Raw genomic sequence first — 22,783 nt, 5'->3', positions numbered from 1 at the left:
ACTTATTTCCACACCCAAAACAGCAAAGAGAGTGATTTCCATGCGGCCACATTCTAAACAGGAATTATCATTTCTTAGTAACTATTTGAACAAGCTCAATCTTAGTCTATTAGATTATTATCTTCCAAATATATCTGGTCAAATCTCTTCTTCTTCTTCGTTGAATGAGCGTGGTCCCGCATTGGCGCAACCCACGAGTACAGTATTGAAGCTGATCATCGTTTTGAGTTGGGTGACGAACAGAATATTTCCTCTGTTGGTGACGGACTGTCGGGACTCGGAGATTTACGAATGGCATCAAAACAAGAGCCAAAACAAAAGATCCAGCGAGGGATGTCCGCATTTCATTAAACGAAGAAAAGTAAGAGATAACACCAATAGAAGTTCCTGTTTTTTCCTTCTGGGCAAAGAAACAGTCGATTCCATCGGCTACATAAAGTCACCCCACGGTGTCTTCTTTTGCGTTTCGCATTTGAGGCCAGCGGCAGCTTACAGGGAAGAAAAAAAAAAGTACTTATCAAGTGAGCATAGGTTATTTCTTTGCGAGTTGTGACTCATTAGTGGAGGGGGAGAGAGGACGCAGATTTTGGGGGATGGAGGGGATCGAGCATAGGACGTTGACTGTAAATGGCATAAACATGCACGTAGCGGAGCTAGGTCACGGGCCGGCTGTTCTTTTCGTTCATGGCTTTCCGGAGCTCTGGTACTCGTGGCGCCACCAGATCGTCGGACTTGCCGCCCGCGGGTACCGGTGCATCGCCCCCGATATGCGAGGCTTCGGCGACACCGACGCGCCACCTTCTCACACCAGCTACACCGTCTTCCACACCGTCGGTGATCTTGTTGCTCTCCTCGACGCTCTCGGCTTGGAACAGGTCCATCCATCTTGTATCTGTCCTGTGCTCATTTGGTGATTTCTTACTGGTTTCTTACATGTGGGCAAGAGCAGGTCTTTTTGGTCGGGCACGATTGGGGCGCCATTGTTGCTTGGGCCTTTTCCCAGTTTCGTCCGGACAGAGTGAAAGCGCTGGTTAACCTGAGTGTTGCTTACAGGCCACGGAACCCAACCTTGAAGCCCCTCCAGGCCTTGAAAGCCGTTTATGGCGAGGATTACTACATTTGCAGGTTTCAGGTGCTCGTTTTTTATTTGCTCTGTTTATAGTAGTAGAATGGCTATCTGTATTTGACACAATCCAGAAAGTGGAAACATGGATAAACTTTTTATGTCGATTTCGGAATATGGTCAATGATTCTGATCCACCATCTTCCTCCGGCAACTTTCTATTGTAGGGATTTGAATTGGGAACTGAATTAGCTAGAGTTTTTACATGGATCTTGTTGAATTTATGGAAAAAAATAAAAACTTCATTGATTTTTTGTAATCAGAGTACATGAACCCCTATTTATAATAGAAGAAATTAGTAGAGTCCAATTACAATTAAACTACTCTTGTCCCAATTATACCCAAACTCTAAAACTTAAAATAAGTCCTAGAATAATTAAATAAGTCAACATAAAGACTGACATAACTAAAACACCTTTAAACTGAAACTCTTCTGTGAGACCTCCTTCCATAATAATTTTGGCTCTGTAAAATTTCTTATTGTGAGAGTCATGTAAGACTCTTCCATATTTTCTCTTCAACAGTTCTATTGGATCAAATTTTTGTCATCTTTTACTGAATTTTTACAAGGTATACATACTGCATCTTCGAGGAGTCTTCTCCATGCTTCTGATTTTTTGTTTTAATACTTTCCTAGTAAAAGGCTGCATGGAGATCTGAAGAATTGCATTGATCTCAATGGATTTCGTTTTACTTCTTTACTTGTGAAATATTGACTGAAGATTCTTTCGTTTATAAATAGTAATTGCTAAAGGTTGAGGATGACATGACTCCTACTGCTTAGCTTTGGGTAGTAGCTCATTTGGGAAGCAATATTCTGCTTCAATTCTTGCGCGTCTCTTCCACATGTTGTAGCTTGTCTATGAGAAGGATGCTCAAATATTATATGAAATGGACAGTGAAAGAGAAGAATGAGGAGTTGCCAGTAGGCCTTAATCAGCAGAGAAGGAAGCTCAAATATTATATGAAATTAATGAATTGAGTAATCTGTGTTTCTTTATCAATTTCGGTTATAAGTATAGCAACTGCCGCTACTGTATGTGGAATGCTCTCTTCTGGCTGTGGGAAGCCTGATTTGTCTTTGCTATGTATGGATATAGAAATTTTGAGGCCTTCAATCACCAGCTGATCTGCTACATAGGGTGCAAGAGTTGAAAACATACCAAATCAGCCATTAGCATATTCCAAGCAACTATGAACTTCCTTTCCATAATTCTAGATTAAAAATCCTTTAGAGCATTGATGTGAACCATAAACTCTCCAAATTTGTTAAGACCCTATCAGACAAAATCAGATCTCATCAGTTTGTTACAAATGTTTCAGAAACAGATTGTAGCAGTTAGTTTGCTGGACACATGTCTTGCCTTAAGGCAATGAAACTAACTATAATTGGACATCAGATGAATAGTACGTTGAAGAGATTTGATTACTTCTTCCTTGCTCTTGTCCTTCGTCTATTCCATTTCTCTGTTTTTCTATTCAGTTGTCTTTCTTTCCTATCTTTAACTGATCGAACCGAGCTGAAGCCTCTATAAATTGATTGATGCAAATGAAACTCATTATTTGACTGTTAGAGGAGCTACTTGAGTTAGTATATTCCACAAATCCGCATTCTGTTTTCCTATTTTCATTCCATGTTTTCTGAGAATCATATCAGTAATGCAGCACTTGCTGAAAACAGTTCGGGGTGGGGGGTGTGCTTCTGATGATGATGATGATGATGAGGTCTCAGGTAAGTGGTTGATGCCTTGGGTTGCATCCAGAGGACCAAAAACAAGAGACTCATGTTATCAAGGTGTTAGTTGTTTTCATCAAGGGGTTTTGGCACTTGCAGGAATTGATTTCTTAGCTATCTCTAGTTGTTCTTTAGAGGATGCCACTTTTGGAAGTTTACAGTCATAAGATACTTAATTTTAATAAAAAAAATTACCTAACAAAGAACTAATGCTATTTCAGGAACCTGGAGATGCAGAAGCTGAATTTGATCGAAGTAGCCCTGTAACTATCATGAAGATGTTTTTATCATATCGACAACCTCGTCCTTTTATGTTACCAAAGGGGGCATTTGGTTCTCTTACCGAGCCTACTACCTTACCTTGTTGGGTTTCTGAGGAGGACATCGATTACTGTGCAAGCAAATTTGAAAAGACAGGTTTCACAGGAGGATTTAACTATTACCGAGCACTAGACTTGTATGTCATCTATGCCCTCTTATTCATCTTTACATCTGATAAATTAAATTTTTGGATTATTTTCATGTTCTTTTCTCTGTTCTATATTATTATGATCGGACGGCTGGGATAGTTATTTCGCATGTTTCGCTCCAAATGGTTTTTTGTATTGGATCAGCCGTGTTTATGTATGTGTACTATATAATGTATCCTACAAATAGAAGAAGTTTGACCAAATAAGAAGTGAAATAGTAGACCCCAAATAAACTGTATCATCTCTGAATTTATAGATTCACAATACTGTGTTCAGAAGAAACTTGAGGAAGTCAGAAGCTTCTTCAACATTTTTTGAAAGTCTGTCTACTGTTTAACTTCTCATTCCTCCATACCCCTCAGAATTTTTCATTTTTAAACTGTTGAAACCTTGTACTCTGGTGAGACTTGAACCCAAGACCTCAGATCCTCAGATTTTTAGAATTAGAAAGTGGCTTTTTTGTTTTCTCTATAGAATGCCATGATACAATGATAGTACTTTCACTTGAGATAGGAACTAAATTATGACGAATAATGAAAAGCTAAGAGTGGTTTCCTGTTTCAGACAAATGTTTGATTCAAGGCCAATGTAGGAATTACATTGTCTAAAGAACAGGGTTGGATTGTCCCAATTCTTCTTCCCGTTCTCTGTTCCTCATCTGAAATTGTACTTATCTAATTCACCCTTGATGACTTGTTGTGATTTATGGCAGAAATTGGGAACTGACTGCCCCATGGACTGGGATGCAAATTAAAGTACCAGTGAAGTTTATCATTGGAGACCTCGACCTGACTTATCATGTGCCAGGAGTGAAGGACTATATACACGGGGGAGGTTTCAAGAAAGATGTCCCCTTTCTGCAAGATGTGGTTGTAATGGAAGGTGTAGGCCACTTCATCAACCAAGAAAGACCGGAAGAAATCACTGAACACATTTACGACTTCATTCGGAAGTTCTCACCATAGTCTTCTTTAGTGCAGATCCTGTGGCCTTTCTCAATAATATTACAATTAGAATGTGTCTTGGCTTTAAGTAAGCTAAAGCAAAGAATGGTCGATTTCAATCTTGACAGCTGATCTTTCAGTCGTTTGTCACTCTTCTATTGCAGTTTTTTCAGTGTGTAACAGCGATTTGCAGAGGTTGTCGTTGGTCGGAACAGAGCGTTTTGTGCCCTGACTCAAATATATGGGATTTGCTGTAGACCAAGTAATCAGTCGAGGTCATTGACGATTCAAATTCCAAACTATTTTGTACATTGAAAAAGGTAACCGAGTGTGGAACAACCGCCTTCCAGAAGCCTGATTTTTGGTCTTCATGTTACTTCAAACTTGAGCTGCAAATCCTGTTTGTTCTCAACACTAACCGAGGTTGATTTCCAATCGTGAAATTCGTCCCAAAACGCTGGAAAAAAAAATTACTACAATTATAAACATTTTCCTTATTTTAGTAGATGGAACAACCGGATCATCCAAGTCAGGTCAGATTACCCTGAATTCAACTCTAAGACTCAAGATTGTTAAGAGAGATTAATAAAAATAAGAGAGGCAGATCTTCTAACTTGGTCAAATTGCTGATCAGTTCGTCGGGTAAAAAAACCATGACATTTTCACAGAAAAGAGCGATAACAAGCAAGAAAGGACAAGCAGAGAAGTCAAACAGAGCATATATTCAAATGGTTCCTGCTTGCTAAAGCAATGAAAAGAAAAACAAAACAAAACGGATGTTATGTTACTCTGTATGTCACTTCAACAAATAAGTTCAGAAAATCAACTTTGTACTAGGATAGAACGGTGACATTTATTGCGGAATCTTTGATTGCTTTTGGCGCTTCCCAACATCGAAATGGACGTCTATCAAACCTGTAATGCCTGCAGTTATTTTCTGACCTGCTTTGACTGGACCTACTCCCTGCGGAGTACCTGGAGCAGAAAGTATGTTACTTGGATGAGTCATCCAGATCTCTTTTCTCAGGCCCCGCACAAAGAAACTGAATAATAATCTTATTTAGAGCAGCCACGAAAAGGTAACTAATTATCTCAGGCTGGCAATCATTCATTTGTAAGCTTTATATATCTAACGTTACTGAGACAATTTTCACAATGACCAGTCACTCAAATGCATTGTAGACCAAAGAAGGTGCATCAACCTAATGGAAATTGAGACTCCAACACCAAATAAGAAGCACCGTTAGATACTGAATGGCAACTTGATCAAGCTCTCTAGTTCACCTACAAGCTTTTTTTAATGGAGCTTGGCCAGTTTAATAAATCAAGAGGATTTATTCAAAGAAGTCTTGCTAGGTGCCCATTATAAGTTCATGTGTCATGTTCTCCTAAGCTGTTACATATGTACTGGAATGCTGATCAACTAAATTTTACACTTTTGATAAGGAACTGGATGGAGCATTGACTGATACCAATAACAGAATGTAAAGTTACTTAACGCAAGGCTTTTACTATTCCTAAAGAGTGCAGATAATATATAACATTTGCATGTGAAAGTCCACCTGCTCATCAGCAGGTTTATCACTGTTATTTTTGAAAATCTTTTTTTTTTGTCCAACCATTAACCTGCTTTCTGACTTCACCAACAAGAACACATTGTTGTGTTCTTAGGATATTGTTGAAAGAATATGATGTAATCAAGCTTATGTTAAGTTATTTTTCTTCCTTAAATGGCTAAGGGGCACTCTTGTAATTTTTTATCAAGACTTATCAATATAAATTAAGGTGAGAGAAGCTAACCCTAATCAAGACCTAAAGGTGAAAGCTCTCTCTTTTATAACTCAAATTCGTGTTCATTCTCTCCTTCCCTCTCTACTCGTCCACTCTCCTTCCTCTTTCTCTATTCTCTTCTTACCACTAGCTTCTACAAAGGATTAAGTTATAATATCTAACATGATATCAGAGTATGATATCAGAGTAGGGATTTTAGGGTTTAAGGTCTAAAGCTGTTTAAAAATTTCATGCAAAGCGAAGATATCTCAGTCATACAGGCCTTCAATACAAAAAATTTCAAATCAGACAACACAATTGATTGAGAAATCTCTTCTCCAACCAAGATAAGTTCTAGTAATCCTTGTTCTGACCTTCCTTTGTTTTAATTTATCAAGTTATTTATTAATTTGAGTAAGGGTATGGTTGTATTCTTCTTTCATGCTCAAGAGGTCTCAACTTTCTAAAAGAAACAGTGTTTTGCACCAATGACAAAACTAGTATAGTTAGTCTCTTGGATGGCCATTTCAATTTCTAAAACTCCCCTTGGAGGGCTTTTCAAGTCTTCTTCAAGTTTGTGAGATTTTATAATTTTTTGTTTGTTGATACCCTAATTTAAAATTTGATAATTCCAGCTATTGAATTGTGTTTCATGTGGCTTCAAACCTCTTAATTACTTGGCCTCTTTCAATTATGTTTTAGGCCATTACAGTTCTGAGATTACACTTGTCCTTTTTATTGGAAAAAAAATAATTTTGGCAGCTCAAGAGGTCCACATATTCAGCATAGCCATATAATTTTTCTCCTTCAAGTTCCTAAGTTGGTGAAGAAGGAATTTATTCTCTTACTTGCAAGTATGCCTACATTTGTTTTTTTTGTTTTCAATTGAGTTTCTTCTCTTTGAAATCCTCAAGTCCAAGTTTTTATTATTTTTTTTTGAAAAAGTAGTCCAAGTTTTTATTATGGCTGAAAGTTCTCATTATTCCAATGATTTTGAGAAACATAACTAATTGAAATTACTACTATTCCTTTAAAGGGTGTCTCTAATTATTTGCCTTCATCCCAATCCACCAAAAGATTTCTCATGATACGTGATTTGGATGATACTATTCCTATTAATAAAGAAGATATTAGCCATAAAAAGTGGCAGAAAAAAGACACCTCAGTGATCAATTGGCTGATCAATAGTATGGAAGCATTTGTGGCAAACAACGTGGTTCATCCTGAAAATGCTAAAATTATATGGGATACATATTCCAAACTTTACTCAAGCACCGACAATCTCCAAAGATTTTATGATATATTTTAGGCGATGTACAACACTAAACATTCAAATAACCTAAATGAGTATTTTTTCAGGTTCAGAGGCTTCTTGCAAAAATGGAAGTTTGCTCAACCATATTCCATACAATTTGTTGTTCAAGAAAGGCAAAGGGAAGAACTAATTGGAACTATTTGTCTTTGCCAACCTTCAACCGTATCTTGATGTTGCCAAAACGTAGATTATGAGTTCCACTACAAAACCCACTTTTGATGATATATGTGCCACCATGTTCCATATTCCAGCCAAGTCACAAGAACCAAAGATAGATTTTGTTTAGTCCTCTGCTATGATTTTTCAAGGTAGAGGGCAATTCACTTTAGGGAGAGACCAAGGAAAAAATAATGGCAGAGGCAAAGCAAGAGACCGGAGTTCAGGAAAGGCCTCCAAAAACTCATCTATTATTCGGATTTGCTCTTATCGTGGATTGAATAACCATTTGGATTCGAAGTGTTTGAAGCCGTATGCAAAACCAGTTCACATAAATCAAGCATCCGTTGTTACAGAAAATAAAGAAGCCATTTCCTCATCCCAACTAGCCACCAAAATTCTCACAAAAGAGGACTATAATGTGCTTCAAAAACTGCAACAAATGATAGCCTCATCATCAAATCCTCCTCTTACCACTATTGCTACTATAGGTATGCCATTTTCTTTTTTATGTTTTAGCACTTCACCTTGGATTATTGATTCAGGTGACTTTGGACATCTTAATGAAAAACTAGGTAACTTGACCACCTTATCTTTATGTCCTACTATACGGTTTGTTTCAATTGCAAATGGCTCTTAGATCAAGGTTCAAGGAATTGGTCTTCATTACCATCCCCATCCTTGTCTATGTCTAATGTTTTGTTTATTCCAATTTTTTCCTTGAATCTTATGTCTGTTAGTCAAATCACAAAAAGACTTAAATGGTTTATCACCTTTTATCCTTCTTATTGTGTTTTTGGGGACAACTAAACCAAGCAGGTGATTGATGGAGGCCAAAAAGAGGAGGACTTTGTTGAAAAGCAAATATGGAAAAGTCTTTAGACCCTCACAATAAGAAGTCTCATAGAACCAGAATTAATATGGTGGAGTCTTATAGGAGTCTCACAAGATGAGGTATCACAGAAGAGTCTCGGTTAAAGGTGTTTTAGTTATGTTAGCATTCTATTTACGTTCAGTTGTTTAATTGTTCTAGGCCTTATCTTTTAATGTTACTTTGGGTGTAACTGGGATAAGAGTAGCTTAATTGTAATTGGATTCTATTAGTTTCTTCTATTATAAATAGAGGCTCATTGTATTCAAAATATAACAAGTTAATAAAGTATTTCTCTTTTCCATAAATTCAACATAGTATCAGAGCGGGTTCTGTGAGTTGACTCGGTCAACCCATGAAGATAATGTGATCCTTTTCTGTCATCTCTAGTTGTTTAGATCTTCGAGTCTACTTTACAACACAAAAAAAAAAAAAAAGTTTGGCAATTGGAGTTTTCTACAAAGAAAAATCGATATTTTAAGCATCAAAGGTCAGACTATAAAAGAGGTTCAAGCAACAGTAGAAAACTTCAACTTTCAAGGCGTTTTATACCATCGAGAACAAGACTTTATATGGAGAATTATATGTCAAAAGATAGATCGATAAGTCGATTTTCTTACCTATCAAACCAATTCTCAATCTAAGTTTTTTAAAGGGAGATCAATATCGGAAGAGTCAATGGTCATGTTGTCCAAAGAAGAAAAAAGTACTCAGTTCGACCAAATTACAAAGTCCGAATATATCAGATTTTTCTCTCAAAATAAGTATATTTTATAAAGAAAAATTATACTTAAATGAAAGGTATTGAAGTCTAGTTTTAGAAGGAGAAAATTTCATGTCAATCTGATCTATATGTAAGGAGATGTTTGCATTGGAGTCGGCAACACTCAAGCTATAGGATGAAGAAAATAAAGAGGTCATAACAAATTCAAGAACAAAGTTTTTTATGTCAAATTAGGTATCGAATTAAAGCTCTCTGAGTTTAGTTTCTTAAGCAACAATTTTTTTTTTGTTATGATCTATATTTTGGGAGATATTGATTATTAGAAGTACTAAAGGTCAATTCAACCAAAAATCTTTCTTTTTTTCCTATTTTCTCTCCTATTGTCTCTCTATGCATTGGCGTGAATTGAGTTTCTTTTTCTCCTAGAATCCTAGTTTTTAGCCAAATTTCTCTTCGAATCAAAGAGTTTGGGTCAAAATTAATCACTCCGTGATGTGCTTGTTCAAGTTATGCAAAAATTTCGTGCTTCGATAAGTTTTGCGTTTTTGTTATTGTGTATCTTACACATTGTTAAACTCCGAAAATTGTGGTCACCTTCAAAAAAGTTATATTTATTTAAATTTATTAAGTTTTACCGTTATTGTCTCGCCTAGTTTTTTTGAAAAAAAAATTCACATTCTAGAATTCGTTTGGAAGTATGAGTGTTACATAGTCGTCTCCTTTTGATTAAAGATATTTTCCTCTAGTATTTCTTCAGTTTATCTACTTACGTTTTCATCACTTCAAAGTAATGCATAAACCCCCTACCTAAAAAGTATAAGAGTGTGCCCAATATCCAACTTGAGTCAAGTCTTGAATTCTTCACCCAAGAGGTGATTTTTGTATGAGTTACCCTTAAAAAGTTAGTCTCTTTGTTAAGCCTTGAAGTTTGGCCATTTTTCGGGATTTAAAATTGAGTGGAGTGTGTTTCCGACTATGACCATTTTGACATGTGTATGGAGCTTTGTTATACGGCTAGGAGTGATTTTCTTCTCCCACATTGTGTTTTATCCGAATTGGGTCGCTTTGTCCTTTTTGTCCCCAACTTGAGAGGGAAAAGTAGAAGAAGTACAAAAAAGAGGCATTTTGTTCTACGTGTTGTGGTAATTCTTATGTGACAAAAAATATTTAAGAAAGGGGGGAGAATAAATGATGAAGATTTAACATCTATAAAAAAATTTTAGCCAATGTAGATTGAAGACTAAGAATCTTTTTCATTGCAAGCTAAAGTTATAAACTCTGGTTTGAGGGGGAGTGTTGAAAAACAGATATGAAAAAGTCTTACATGACTTTCACAGTAAGAAGTCACACAAAGCCAAAATTAAAATGGTGGAGTCATACAAGAGTCTCATAAGAGGAGGTCTCACAGAAGAGTTTCAATTAAAGGTGTTTTATTTGTGTTAGCCTTCTATTTATGTTCAGTTGTTTAATTGTTCTAGGACTTACCTTTTAGTGTTTAACTTTGGGTGTAACTGGGATAAGGGTAGTTTAACTGTAATTTGTATTCAAAATATAATAAGTCAATTTTCTCTTTTCCAGAAATTCAACAAACTTTACTTTCTAGATAATGATATACTTCAGCCATGACCACTGCACCTCCACATATTATTCAACAAGTTGTTTGATGGCACAATCGGCTGGCATGTACCTCTTTGAGCAAAGTACATTCATTGTAGTTCCTTCCTTAAAATGTGTTTCAAAGTTATCTTGTGAACTTTGTGAGTTAGGCAAACACCATAGGAGTAATTTCTCATCTCAGTCGAGAAGGTTAGTCTTAGTCCTATATCCTGATGTTTAGGGATTGTTTCTATTCCTAGTGTAAATTAGTAAAAGTATTTTGTTATCTTTGTGGATGATTGTATTCGAGTAACTTGGTTGTTTTTAATGAAAGATAGATCTAATTTTTTATATTTGAGACTTTCTATTACATGGTTAAAAGCTAAAGAAAATATATTATTGCAATTTCAATCCTTTTGCACCAGCAAAGGGATCATATATCATACATCATGCCCATATACACCACAAAAAAACAGTGTTGTTGAAAGAAAAAATGGACACCTCTTAGAAGTTGCTTGAGCCCTACTATTATCCGCGAATATTTCACAGTTTTACTGGCCTTATGCTGCTTTAACTGCTTGCTACCTTATTGTTCATAATCTTATGCTGCTTTAACTACTTGCTATCTTATTAACCACATGCCTTCTAGTGTCCTTAGCCAAAAAACACCGTTTTCATCACTCTTACATTATGAAAAAACCTTTCGACTTTCTGCTAAAGTATTTGGTTGTGCCTGTTTTGTTCATAATCTTTTTCTTTGGTAGAAATAAACTTGATTACAAGTCCTTTAAATGTATTTTTTGGGATACTTCAAAAAAAAAAAAAAAGGTTATGTATGCTATAATCCTTCCTTGCATAAACCTTTGTTTCTTTTGATGTCACATTCTTTGAAGACCAACCTTTTTACTCCAAAGGGTCCTCTCACCAGGTTTTGATGTTTCTACAGTATACCCAGACTGGTTGAACCGTTGGACTAGCTTATTCAACAATTGCATAAAACTTTTGTTTCTTTTTATGTCACATTCTTTGAGGACCAACCTTTTTACTCCAAAGGGTCCTCTCACCAGGTTTTGATGTTTCTACAAGTATACCCAGACTGGTTGAACCATTGGACTAGCTTATTCAACAACCATATGGTTACCAGTACAAGCTCCTTCCTCTCCAATGGCCAACCAATCACCTGCCCCATCAATTGATTATGAGGCTAGTAACTCACCTTCTTCTCCTCCTATATTTGGGCCTCCCTTTGATAACCCATCCTATAGCTATCCGTAAACAACCACGTTCTTGTTCTCCTAAAAGAGCTTCTACCTGCCATCCTATTTCTCATGTTATATCTACTCACTAACTATCCTTGGAGTGTTCCTTTTTTATTACTTCCTTGTCCTCCGTATCCGTTCCCAGGGATCATATTGAGGTCTTAAAGATCCAGGACGGACAACTGCCATGGAGGAGGAAATAGCTGCCTTACATAGTAATCAAACATGAGATTTGATTTCATTGTCACTTGGAAAAAGGTTGACACACTTAATGTAAGAAGAATACCACTAGACCAAACGGCCATTGGTGATGGCTGTTTACTATTACACACAATCCGGATGAATCTATTGCTCAACTAAAAGCAAAGTAGGTTACTAAAGGATTTACTCAGACATATGACATTGATTATGAAAAGACATTTTCTCCGGTTATCGAACTCAATTTTGTAAGACTTCTGATTTCTCTTGCCGCAAATTCTAATTGGCCTCTTCATCAACTAGATGTCAAAAATGCCTTCCTTAATGATGATCTCCTTGAAAAAACCTACACATGCTTCAATTACCTGGTTTTGTGGTTGAGGGGGAAAAGATGTTAGACTGAAGAAATCATTCTATGGCCTCAAGCAAACTCCTCGAGCATGGTTTGACAAATTCAGTAAAGTGGTTTGTGTGTTTGGTTTTAAGCCGTGTGAAATGGATCACACTAACAAATGGTGTTATTCTTTTGGCTATTTATGTGGATGATATCATTCTCCATGGGAGTGATCAAAGGGGCATTCACGAGGTAAAAGAAAACTTGTCTAAGGTTTTCCAAACTAAAGATCTTAGACTCTTAAAATATTTTCTTGGAATTGATGTCTTACAATCTCAACATGGAATTGTTTTATCTCATCATACTTGAAGAAATAGGAATGCTAGGATGTAGGCCCTTGACACTCCTATGGACCTAAATGTCAAATTGAATGTAAAATCCGGAAATGAAGTTGATGTTGGCAAATTTCAAAGGCTAGTCGGTAAGCTAATTTATTTGACCATTACTAGACTAGATATTTCTTTTGTTGCAAGTGTCATCAGCCAGTTCAGGCATAAACCTCAACTTTCTCATTGGCAAAGCTCTTGAAAGGATATTGAGGTATGTGAAGAAGAGTCCAGGACAAGGATTATTGTATAAGAACTATGGGTATTTTAGAGTTGAAGGATGTGCATATGTAAACTAGACAAGTTCTTCTGATGATAGAAAATCTACCTTTGGATTCCGAACAATCGTTGGTGACAATCTAATGACCTAACGCAGTAAAAAACAAAGTGTTGTAACTCGGTCTAGAGGAGAGGCCAAAAACAGGGCTATTGCACAAGCAGTTAGTGAGATGTTATGCCTTCAATCATTACTTATGGAACTTGGATTTCCAGTGGAGACCTCCATGCAACTTCCTTGAGACATAATCAAGCAATTATTCACATAGCTACAAATCTAGTGTTTCATGAAAAGACAAAACTCGTTGAGATTGGCAGTCCTTTTATCCGTGAGAAACTCAAGGTTGGAGTTATTAACATGCACTATATTCCTTCCAAAACTCAATTTGCAAACATTTTCACCAAAGTAGCATTCAGGTTTCAAGCTTGGGTATTTGATGTTTTTGCATCACCAGCTTGAGGGAGAGTGTTGAAAGAATATGATGTAATCAAGCTTATATTATGTCATTTTTCCTCCTTAAATGCCCAAGGAGCACTCTTATAATATTATCAAGATTTATCAATATAAATTATGGTGAGAGGAGCTACCCCTAACCAAGACCTAAGGGTGAAAGCTCTCTCTCTCTCACTCAAATTCGTGCTCATTCTTTCCCTCTCTACTCATCCACTCTCCTTCCACTTTCTCTCTTCTTTTTTCTCCCTATAATCTAACAGATACCATTTAGAAATTAAATACAACCAGAATTGATGAGAATTGGAGGAAATCTGTCAAATATGCAGATAAAGAGATCAACAAACCTCAAATTCATACAGCAATAATGAATGTTAAAGAATAGAAACATACAGGATTGGACCAATGAATGCATCATAAAAGATGGACTAGAAGTCAATTATGTCAGAAGTTACTCTGTCATTCATAATCAAATCTTAACTATAATAACCTCATCTTAACCTAACATCCAGAGTTGACCCACAACTCAGCCAGCTTAACTCAGATTTTGAGGAGGGGGCTCACCCTATCAGTTCTAGTCCCTCCCAACTCACCTCCTGGACTCAGGTGACTCGACCTGATTCAAGCAACCAGAACCAGATATTCAGGTGCCCAAGTTGATTCCCATTTCTAGATCAGGAAACCTTGGTTTTAAGCCGTATGTCAATTGCTAACAAGACTCAAAAAAGTTTCAGAGAAAAACTACACCAGTATGAAATTTTTCCTTTTCGATGTGTTGACAATTTTGATCTTTGTAAAGGATAATTTGTCCATCTGAGGAATATTGTTAACAATTTAGAATTGAAATATGATTAGGAGTTTCCGGTCTCAGAAAATTTTTAACCCATCTAATGAGTCAAGCCACAGAATGAAAAGTAATGTCATGCATAAATTCTCAAAAGAAACTAACATACCAGTTAGGATAACATCGCCTTCAAAAAGAGTCATGATAGAACTTATGTGGCTTACAAGGAATGGTATCTTAAAGATCATATCCCTGGTCGAGCCCTTCTGTCTGACAAGATCATCTACCTACAGAACAGAACAGATCATTCATGCTACCTGAAGGTAATCATGCAAGAACTCCTGGATATCATCCCTTTCCTATGACAATGCAGAAACAAGGTGAAGCAATTGCATGTATAAACTATACACAATTACCTTTAACCACAACTCCAGGTTATCAGGATCTGCCACCATAGGTTTGGGCAGCTGCAAGGACAGAACAAACCCAGCATGGGATACATTGCAACTAATAAACTGACAGTGCAAACCGCTAAGAATTGTCATATCATATTTGTTGCTAGGCACAAATTTGTTTAAGTAGAGTCCAATTTAGAGGCATACATATCTGGTTCTTACATATTGACTAATAGGAGTGAACGTATCCTGCCCTTTAGCCACTGTCCAAGGAAGCCCACCAGCCTAGCGAGTAACATAAAAATGAAACAGGAACATGAGAATTCCACCTATATTTATGTATTTAGATACCAATAAGATGATGCAGCCAAAAGATTCTGATGCAGCGTCTGGTCCAAATACATCCAGCTTTGGTAAAAGAACAAGGAATCTATGTTAACCTTAGCAGAAGATTGGATTTCCCTTGCTGTCATATCCAATGCAAGTGCATAACCTGCAGATAGAGAGGGGAAAAGGCTACTGATACAGTGAAAGTCGATTGACAAATATTTAACTTGAACAGCAGATCTTTAGGAAAAAACATATGATGACTTTTTCTAATATTTATAATGAGGTCTACTTCTCACTAAAATGGTTCATATCCGACATCTGACACTTTATGATCTTTTGGTGTATGTAAGCTACACTCATGGGTTCAGCAATTCTGACAAGACCATATCATATACCTACTGAAAGAACATGGAGAGATCACCAAAACTCTCAAGCCTCAAGACGCGGACGGTGGACGCTTCAACCGCTCTAGGACAAATTATTAAATGAGCAACTGTAATATTTGGGCTTGTGAGGAAACAACGAAATGTCTAAATTTTTATTCGCATGCAAAGACCTTATAACAAGTCCAAGGAAAAAAAAACTTTGAAATGTGAAAATGCAAGACAGACATGACTGAACCTCCAACATAGTCCATGGCGTACGCCTCATCAACGTCGCGAGCTTTTTTCCCAATCACGACAGCCAGCTCCACTTCGTGATCTAATGATTCCAATGGTGGAGGAATTTGAATAGTTCCTCCATTTTGCAGATAAGAAGAAGTCGGCTTCATAAACAATACTGGCTCCTGAAAGGCAACACACAAAAATATAGTAAAACGAGGACTCGCTCCACAAGCATTAACCTGGACTACCATTGCAAGGGTAACTCAAATGAGCCCTCAGGATCGGTAAAAGAAAATAACTGTTTTAAGTCAGGGATGAACCGCTGCAAGGGAAACTCAAATGATCCCTCACAATTGGTGAAAGAAAAGACAAATCAGGTATGCAAAGTACGCTTCAGAGAAAAAAGGAATGATATGTCTGCCACTTGGGCGACGACCTGCTGAAGCTGCGATCCATTAGCTAATTTACCAACAGCTGAATTGCGCCCCCTAAGCTAATTTATTCAGAATCTCGAGTTCCAGAGATTACCTTGGGAACCGCGTTACCGAGTTCTTTGGCATGAGCAGCGTAGTTTCTACCAACAGCAATGATCTTAGTTCCCGAGCTGAAAAGATTTTCAGACGAAAAGGAAGAGGATGTTGCCATGCCCAAGGCGCGCCGTAAAGGAAGAACAACGGAGAAGCGAGAAGCGGCCATAATCTATTTTAAAGCTAAAATAATCTAAACGGAGATCGCAGCCTTCGTCTTCGCACAGTTCAGTGACAGCAAATCGGTCTGACTCGGTGAGAAACTTCGGTCGAACCTAACGACTGCTAACCTCCGATCACGGCATCGTCGCCCCGACGCTACGCATCGCACAAAAGTAATAATCAAATTCGTTTTTTTTTTTTTTTATGAAAATATTTCCTGTGCCAAATCGTCAAGAGATTGCTGAAATTGTAAATCTGGTTTTTGAAATCTTATATACCTTGCTATGAGAGTCATGTAAGATTTTTTTCCTAACTATTTTTTAACAATTATGTGCTAAATCTCTCCTATTTTTACTATATTATAGTAGCATTGTGCAATCCCAAAGAATTACAGTTACAAATACAAAAAAATTCTATAGAAAATTAAATCAGATAAAAAAGAAAAATTATCCACTCCAAAATCTAAGTGAGAGAAACCAGAAACTCTCATTTATCTATCAGGACTATGTAACTTTTTCTTAATCTAAAACCTTAATTTCTTCCTCAAATTATAATAGTGGAATTTATTAGTTTAGGAGGGAAACTATGATTAAAAATAAGGACTTGTAAGTAATCTTGAAGTGAGATGAATTACTCCCATATTATTTAGTTCATTAGATTAAGAGATTAGTGTACAATGAATTACACTTCGAATGAATCACGTCAATTCATTCGCTCAGGCAAAAAATTGGGAATTTGGATTCATACATATTTTACAAATCAAACACTTGAAGCACGGGACGCATGTTGCTCCTTCCCCCCCTCGGCCATTTTTTTTTTCTCCTTCCCCTCGGTCGGCCTTCCTCCCTCTCCTCTCCCTCTCGACCTCCGTCGCAGAGTACGAGAGGTCGAGCCTTTGTCGCAGGCAGGGCCTCTCAGCTTCCTGACTTCTCCTATCTCAGCCTCACTCACTCCCCCCCCCCCCCCTGTCGGCCTCCCTCTCCTCTCCCTCTCGACTTCCGTCGCAGTGCACGAGAGGCTGAGCCTCTCAACTTCTCTTCTCTCTTAGCCTCCCTCTCTTCTCCCTCTTGGCGTACCATAGGAGCGCCGTCTCCGTCGCTGTTGTCCACTGGCCCGCCGCTGAGGAAGACAATGCGCATCGTGAGGAAGACGATGATTTAATTTTCTTAAGTTAGGAAAAATTAAACCATCATCATAAAAATAATAATTTATATAGTTTATTTATAAAATAATTATTTTTATTTATTTAATAAATTTATTTTATAATTACTATATTAAATTAGTGATTTAGTAGTCATAATTAAAATATTGTTAAAATAAATATTTGATAAATTGTTTTGGTTTAATTATCCCATTGCTATAATTAATTAAACCAATGGTTTTAAATTTTGTGACAATATATTATTAATTAATAATACATAAAAATATATATTATATTATTGATAAATATATATATATATATATATATATTTATTCATTATACTAATTATTTATTATTGTATTAAATTAGTTTTTTTAATGTTAAAACATATCTTATGTTATTAAAAAATAATTTATTTATTTATTATATTCGCTTATGTTATTTTTTTATTTTTTATATATATATTTTTAATAATTTATTATAGTCACACGTAATTATTGTATTAATTTATAATAAACTATAATCATTATGTAATATAACATAGTTTTTCATTAATTAAAATATTAATATATTCTAATACTACACGTTAAATCACTTATAAGTGTAGTAACCATGTTTATTTTGGTTAATTATCTGTTTAGATATATATATATATATTATTTAAATATATTATAAAAGGTTACTCATTCTCTTGTTTATATCATACTTTTTATTTGGGGGCACTAACACTGGAATCTATTTTCCAGTACACTTGAACTTATCTACCCTAACACCCAAGGATGAGTTGAAGTTTAAGATAGAATTAAATTTTTTACTTCATTTTAAGTTCATTGTGGACTAACTCCCCTTTTTTAAAGTCTTTGGAAAGGCAAAGAGACGGTTTAGGAGATGTGTTTGTATTTGCTTTATATGGAAAATGACTGTAGATTCTGTCTTTTATCCTTCCCATCATTCTCTTTGGTAGGGGCAAGGAGACGGTCAAGGAGTTGTGTATGTATTTGCTTTGTATGGAAAATGACTGTAGATTCTGTCTTTTATCCTTCCCATCATTCACGATTTATCCAATCTGCAATTCGCCTCTCTTTTAATACTCCAAGTAAACCTACCAAACCGTTGAAGAAGGGGCGGAGTGTCGCCGCCGGCTAGGAATGCCGCCTTTGTCCGGTTCGAGGGGAATCGTCCTCTGTTTCTGCTTCCTTTCTGCATTTATCCTCTCTTTTTGGTTCCCGCGAGTTCTCAGTACAAACGAAGGCCCCCTGTTTGCTGCCCCGAGCTTCATATCGGGCTACCGTCATCTGCTGCACACGTCTGTCTTCAAGGGTCATTTTTTCTATCTGCATTGACCATGTTTTTGCTGCCTGTTGAATGACATATTCCTTCTTGTGTTTAGGAAAGATCCATTCTCTCTGATATCTGGATACTGGAAGATGCAAACTATCAGCAAAGACTACCTCAAACTTCCGCTAGTACAAGAGTTTACCTTTCCTGCAAATTCTGTTCCATTTAACAGCTGCCATGCTTCAACTATAGTGGAGGTGAGCTAGGCCTTTTTTTTTATGACCTGGATTCTGATGAGTTAGTTATTCTTTTAAGAGAATCTGATGTGTTTGTTGATGGGAAGGATGTTATTGTGTTTGGGTTGTCTATGGCTTATTGCTTAGGTTGAACAAGATCATTTTCTGGTTGCGTACTTTGGAGGTACATCGGAAGGGTCGCCGGATGTCAAAATCTGGCTACAGAGATACAAGGTAAATACGAAACAGTTGAAGTGAAAAATCTTATATAGTATGTTCTGAAAATCCCAAAATCTTCGAAACAGCGTAACCTGTTTTCTTCTGCCGAGCAACAAATAGAAGGACTATCTGGTCTAGTTGGATAGATATGCTGTTAAAATGTCACTCATGAGACTGCGTTGCACCGATTTTTCCTTCCTGTATATTTTGTAGCCCACCTGCTTCTGTGCGTCAATTTTACTTCCCTTTTATTTTCTGCAAAGAATGGTTTTGCTCAATCGAGATTGTAAAATTTAGCTAATAAGATCTTTGACTAGCTATTGATTATTGTAGACTACTTTGGAGGTCATCCTCGCCGCTGAAAAAGCTGGCGACAGCTAATCCAGACTCTAGTTCTTGATACCGTCTTCATTGTTCAGACCCATCTCTAACAAATAAAAAGCTCCCTTTACACTTACACATCAGAGAACCTCCCTGAATTCATGGGCATCAATGTATTGCTCAGTAAATACTTGAGGGTCTACAGAGATGGTGTATTACAGGGTTTAGAAATTACTGTCCCTGCCAAAGCTAAGTTCTGTCAGTTTAAACCTACTACTTTGGATTGAGTCAGGAAGTTACACTGTTTTCTGTACCTGTTATTGGTATTAACTTCACTCCATAAAATGACATGCTATCTAATACCCTAACCGCCAAATCCTAAAACCCTGCTTTCCATGTCTCCTTCATTTGATGGTAACATGAGAAGTATTTAGATTGATATAGCATGAAATGTGCCGTTACTATTATTGACACCCACGGCCTGATTTAAACTCAAGTCAGTTGTATGTGGAATATGATTGTGCCGGCTCAACTATATGATGATTTAGATCCCTATTTGCTTTTAGTTAAGCAAGCCTTACTGCTTTGCCCTCACATAAAATCTTTCTCTTCTACAGTTTCCATGAAATTTTGAATATAAAGTCCAATCGTGCTCTGAAATGATATATCAAAAGATTGGCATTGTGAGCCAGCCCTGTGGTTCCTGCAAATTGTGTTAGCCAATGTCTGATAGCCATACTGCACACCACTATCAAGGGTGAACCTGGTGCATTTGGCTGACCCATTTTTTTGCCAATACTTGTTTATACTTCCATGTATCAAACTCTCACTTAAGATCATCTCAAGTTCACCCATAGCCATTCTGCAGAGATTTCTGGTGTGCGGTTACTTTTCTGTTTCACAAAGTTTACTAACCATTCACTGAAATCTTGTAACAGTGGGTTTCTAACTCATAGACAAATCAAATTTTCAGGATGGTTATTGGAGCTTTCCTGTAGCTGTTGATCAAGAACCCAACGTGGCAATGTGGAACCCAGTTTTGTTTAGGCTTCCATCAAATGAGTTGCTTCTTTTTTATAAAATTGGTCAAGAAGTCCAGAAGTAAGTCATAAGCCTCTTCATTCTGAATTCTGCTGTTTGTGTGCTACATTTTGTGTGAATGTTTTTCAGGGCCACCATCAAAAGAATTCAGTGATAGATTATGATGCTTTTAGCCTCCATGAAAAACCTATATTCTGAATATTAACTCAATGATAAGTAGTCCTCATAATGACTGTAAAGATCATAGAATAAGTCCTCTAAATATAAAATAACCTTTTGGTTTCCACTGTTATACATTATTTTTATTTCAAGTGGGCCTCCTGAACTCGTCTCACTTATACTTTGAGACACCATATGATGCCAGTTACACAAATGGATACTGCTCTTAAAAGATGTTTGAGAAACTTGTCCTCTGGATTTATCTGAGTGCATTACAAGATGTATTCTAAATGATATTCCAGTGAAACTAATATAAAAAAAAATGAGTTTATCTTTCCTACTTCTAATCAGCAGTTCTCCTGTCACTTGTACAGTGTGAAACCAAAATTTGCTAGTTATTCCAAGGGATATTACTTCTTAATGAATGTCTTTAGCAGCTTGTAGACATCCTGGATTTATGATAATTTATGGAAGAATGTTTTAGGGATGGGATTCTAATGAAACTAAATTGCCAGGTGGAGTGGATGCATGAAGCGGTCAAATGATGGCGGCATGACCTGGTCAGCAAGGGAGCAGCTTCCACCTGGAATACTAGGACCAATTAAGAATAAGGTACAAAGGACATTTTTTTGTTTGAAGACGATGAGAAATGATATTCATTAGAGAGAGAAAGTACTGCAGGCTCTCAGTTGTACTCTATAATATATGGTAATTAATTGAAAATCTCTCATACTGTTACGCTTGTACCTTCATCAGCCAATCCTGCTGGAAAATGGCAAGCTATTCTGTGGATCATCTGTGGAAAGTTGGAACTCTTGGGGGGCATGGATGGAGGTAAGAACAAGCATGACTATTGAATTTCAGAAATCACATTAAAACTTTACTCATATTCACTGGTATACTGCCATATCTTACTGGTTAATCCTTATTATGATGTGTTTCTTTTGGGTGGGGGGACATGGTGGTAACCCAGGTTACATCAGATTCGGGACGATCCTGGAAAAAATATGGGCCAGTATTTATCCAGGATGAACCTCTTGGTGTGATTCAACCAGTTCCTTATCAGACAGCACATGGGACACTACGCATTTTATTAAGGTCATTTGAAGGAATAGGAAGAGTATGCATGTCAGAATCACATGATGGGGGTTTAACGTGGAGTTATGCAAAGCTTACAGAGCTTCCTAACCCAAATTCAGGTTTTTCAAACCTTCACTTAGCGAAGAATGATTGAAGTAAATAAATAAACATTTGCTAGGGCAGTTCTGTTAATAGTTTGGTGGCAAACGTGTACAGGCATTGATGGGTTGAAACTGAAAGATGGTCGTCTTCTACTTGTTTACAACACAATTTCCAGGGGAGAGCTCAAAGTGGGTATTTCTGCAGATGATGGAGATTCTTGGAATGATGTAATGACACTGGAGAAGAATTGGACGATGGAATTCTCATATCCTGCAGTAATCCAGGCAAGTGATGGGTTGGTCCATGTTACATATACCTATAACAGGACCCAGATAAAGGTAAGCCTTTTGTTCTATGGAAAAGAAGAAATACTTTATGAACCAGGCTCATTGCCTTCCATATGCTTTTCTCTCTTAAGGAATTGCATTACTACTTGTTTAATGACGATTCTGTTTTTGTAATTGCAGCATGTTGTTCTTGAACCGCCGGAAGTTCAATGACTGGAATGAATCAAATGAAATGAGAGTGACAATGAAGACTGGGAGACCCTAGATCAAATGTTTCCTAATGGCTTCTCCAGGATGGTTTGGGGGACTAATAGTGCTGAGAAGTAAATAGCTATCATGGCCGTGTACATATTTAACAACAATTGAATTAGATCGTTCCCCCAAGTAGGGCCAACTCGACTGCTTGAAGATTAAAGCCCATTGCGCAAAAATCTTTACCAGTGGACTAAACTCAAACATCAACTTAATTTTCTTGATTTATTTTTTCTTTTGTTCTTTGTAGAGAAAT

At 36.8% G+C, this 22,783-nt stretch overlaps 3 protein-coding genes across 3 annotated transcripts; 2 read left to right on the top strand and 1 right to left on the bottom strand.

Moving 5' to 3' along the window:
* The first annotated feature begins 373 nt into the window (after positions 1 to 373).
* LOC137959262 (uncharacterized) lies at positions 374 to 4,618 on the top strand. Its single transcript, XM_068806647.1, has 4 exons — positions 374 to 875; positions 950 to 1,132; positions 3,080 to 3,315; positions 4,041 to 4,618. Exons 1-4 carry the CDS (start codon positions 594 to 596, stop codon positions 4,291 to 4,293), a joined length of 954 nt encoding a protein of 317 aa, XP_068662748.1. The 5' UTR covers positions 374 to 593; the 3' UTR covers positions 4,294 to 4,618.
* Positions 4,619 to 4,977: 359 nt separating this feature from the next.
* LOC137959734 (oxaloacetate tautomerase FAHD1, mitochondrial-like) lies at positions 4,978 to 16,586 on the bottom strand. Its single transcript, XM_068807067.1, has 7 exons — positions 16,251 to 16,586; positions 15,739 to 15,904; positions 15,228 to 15,280; positions 15,010 to 15,072; positions 14,809 to 14,859; positions 14,562 to 14,679; positions 4,978 to 5,247 (listed from the first exon to the last, which is right to left on the bottom strand). The coding sequence occupies exons 1-7, from the start codon at positions 16,416 to 16,418 to the stop codon at positions 5,126 to 5,128; spliced, it is 741 nt and encodes a 246-aa protein (XP_068663168.1). The 5' UTR covers positions 16,419 to 16,586; the 3' UTR covers positions 4,978 to 5,125.
* Positions 16,587 to 18,618: 2,032 nt separating this feature from the next.
* On the top strand, positions 18,619 to 22,783 carry LOC137958770 (uncharacterized). The gene is made up of 9 exons (XM_068805896.1): positions 18,619 to 18,858; positions 18,943 to 19,087; positions 19,214 to 19,300; positions 20,580 to 20,707; positions 21,322 to 21,418; positions 21,563 to 21,640; positions 21,780 to 22,005; positions 22,103 to 22,326; positions 22,456 to 22,783. The coding sequence occupies exons 1-9, from the start codon at positions 18,701 to 18,703 to the stop codon at positions 22,486 to 22,488; spliced, it is 1,176 nt and encodes a 391-aa protein (XP_068661997.1). The 5' UTR covers positions 18,619 to 18,700; the 3' UTR covers positions 22,489 to 22,783.

This window comes from Aristolochia californica, unplaced genomic scaffold (genome assembly GCF_029961685.1).
Source record: "Aristolochia californica isolate CCGP_79_NKW_82.1479 unplaced genomic scaffold, dmAriCali1.0.hap1 SCAF_3, whole genome shotgun sequence".
NCBI lineage: Eukaryota > Viridiplantae > Streptophyta > Magnoliopsida > Piperales > Aristolochiaceae > Aristolochia > Aristolochia californica.
The sequence above is the reverse complement of the archived record's forward strand: the minus strand, read 5'-3'. Positions and strand labels throughout refer to the sequence as shown.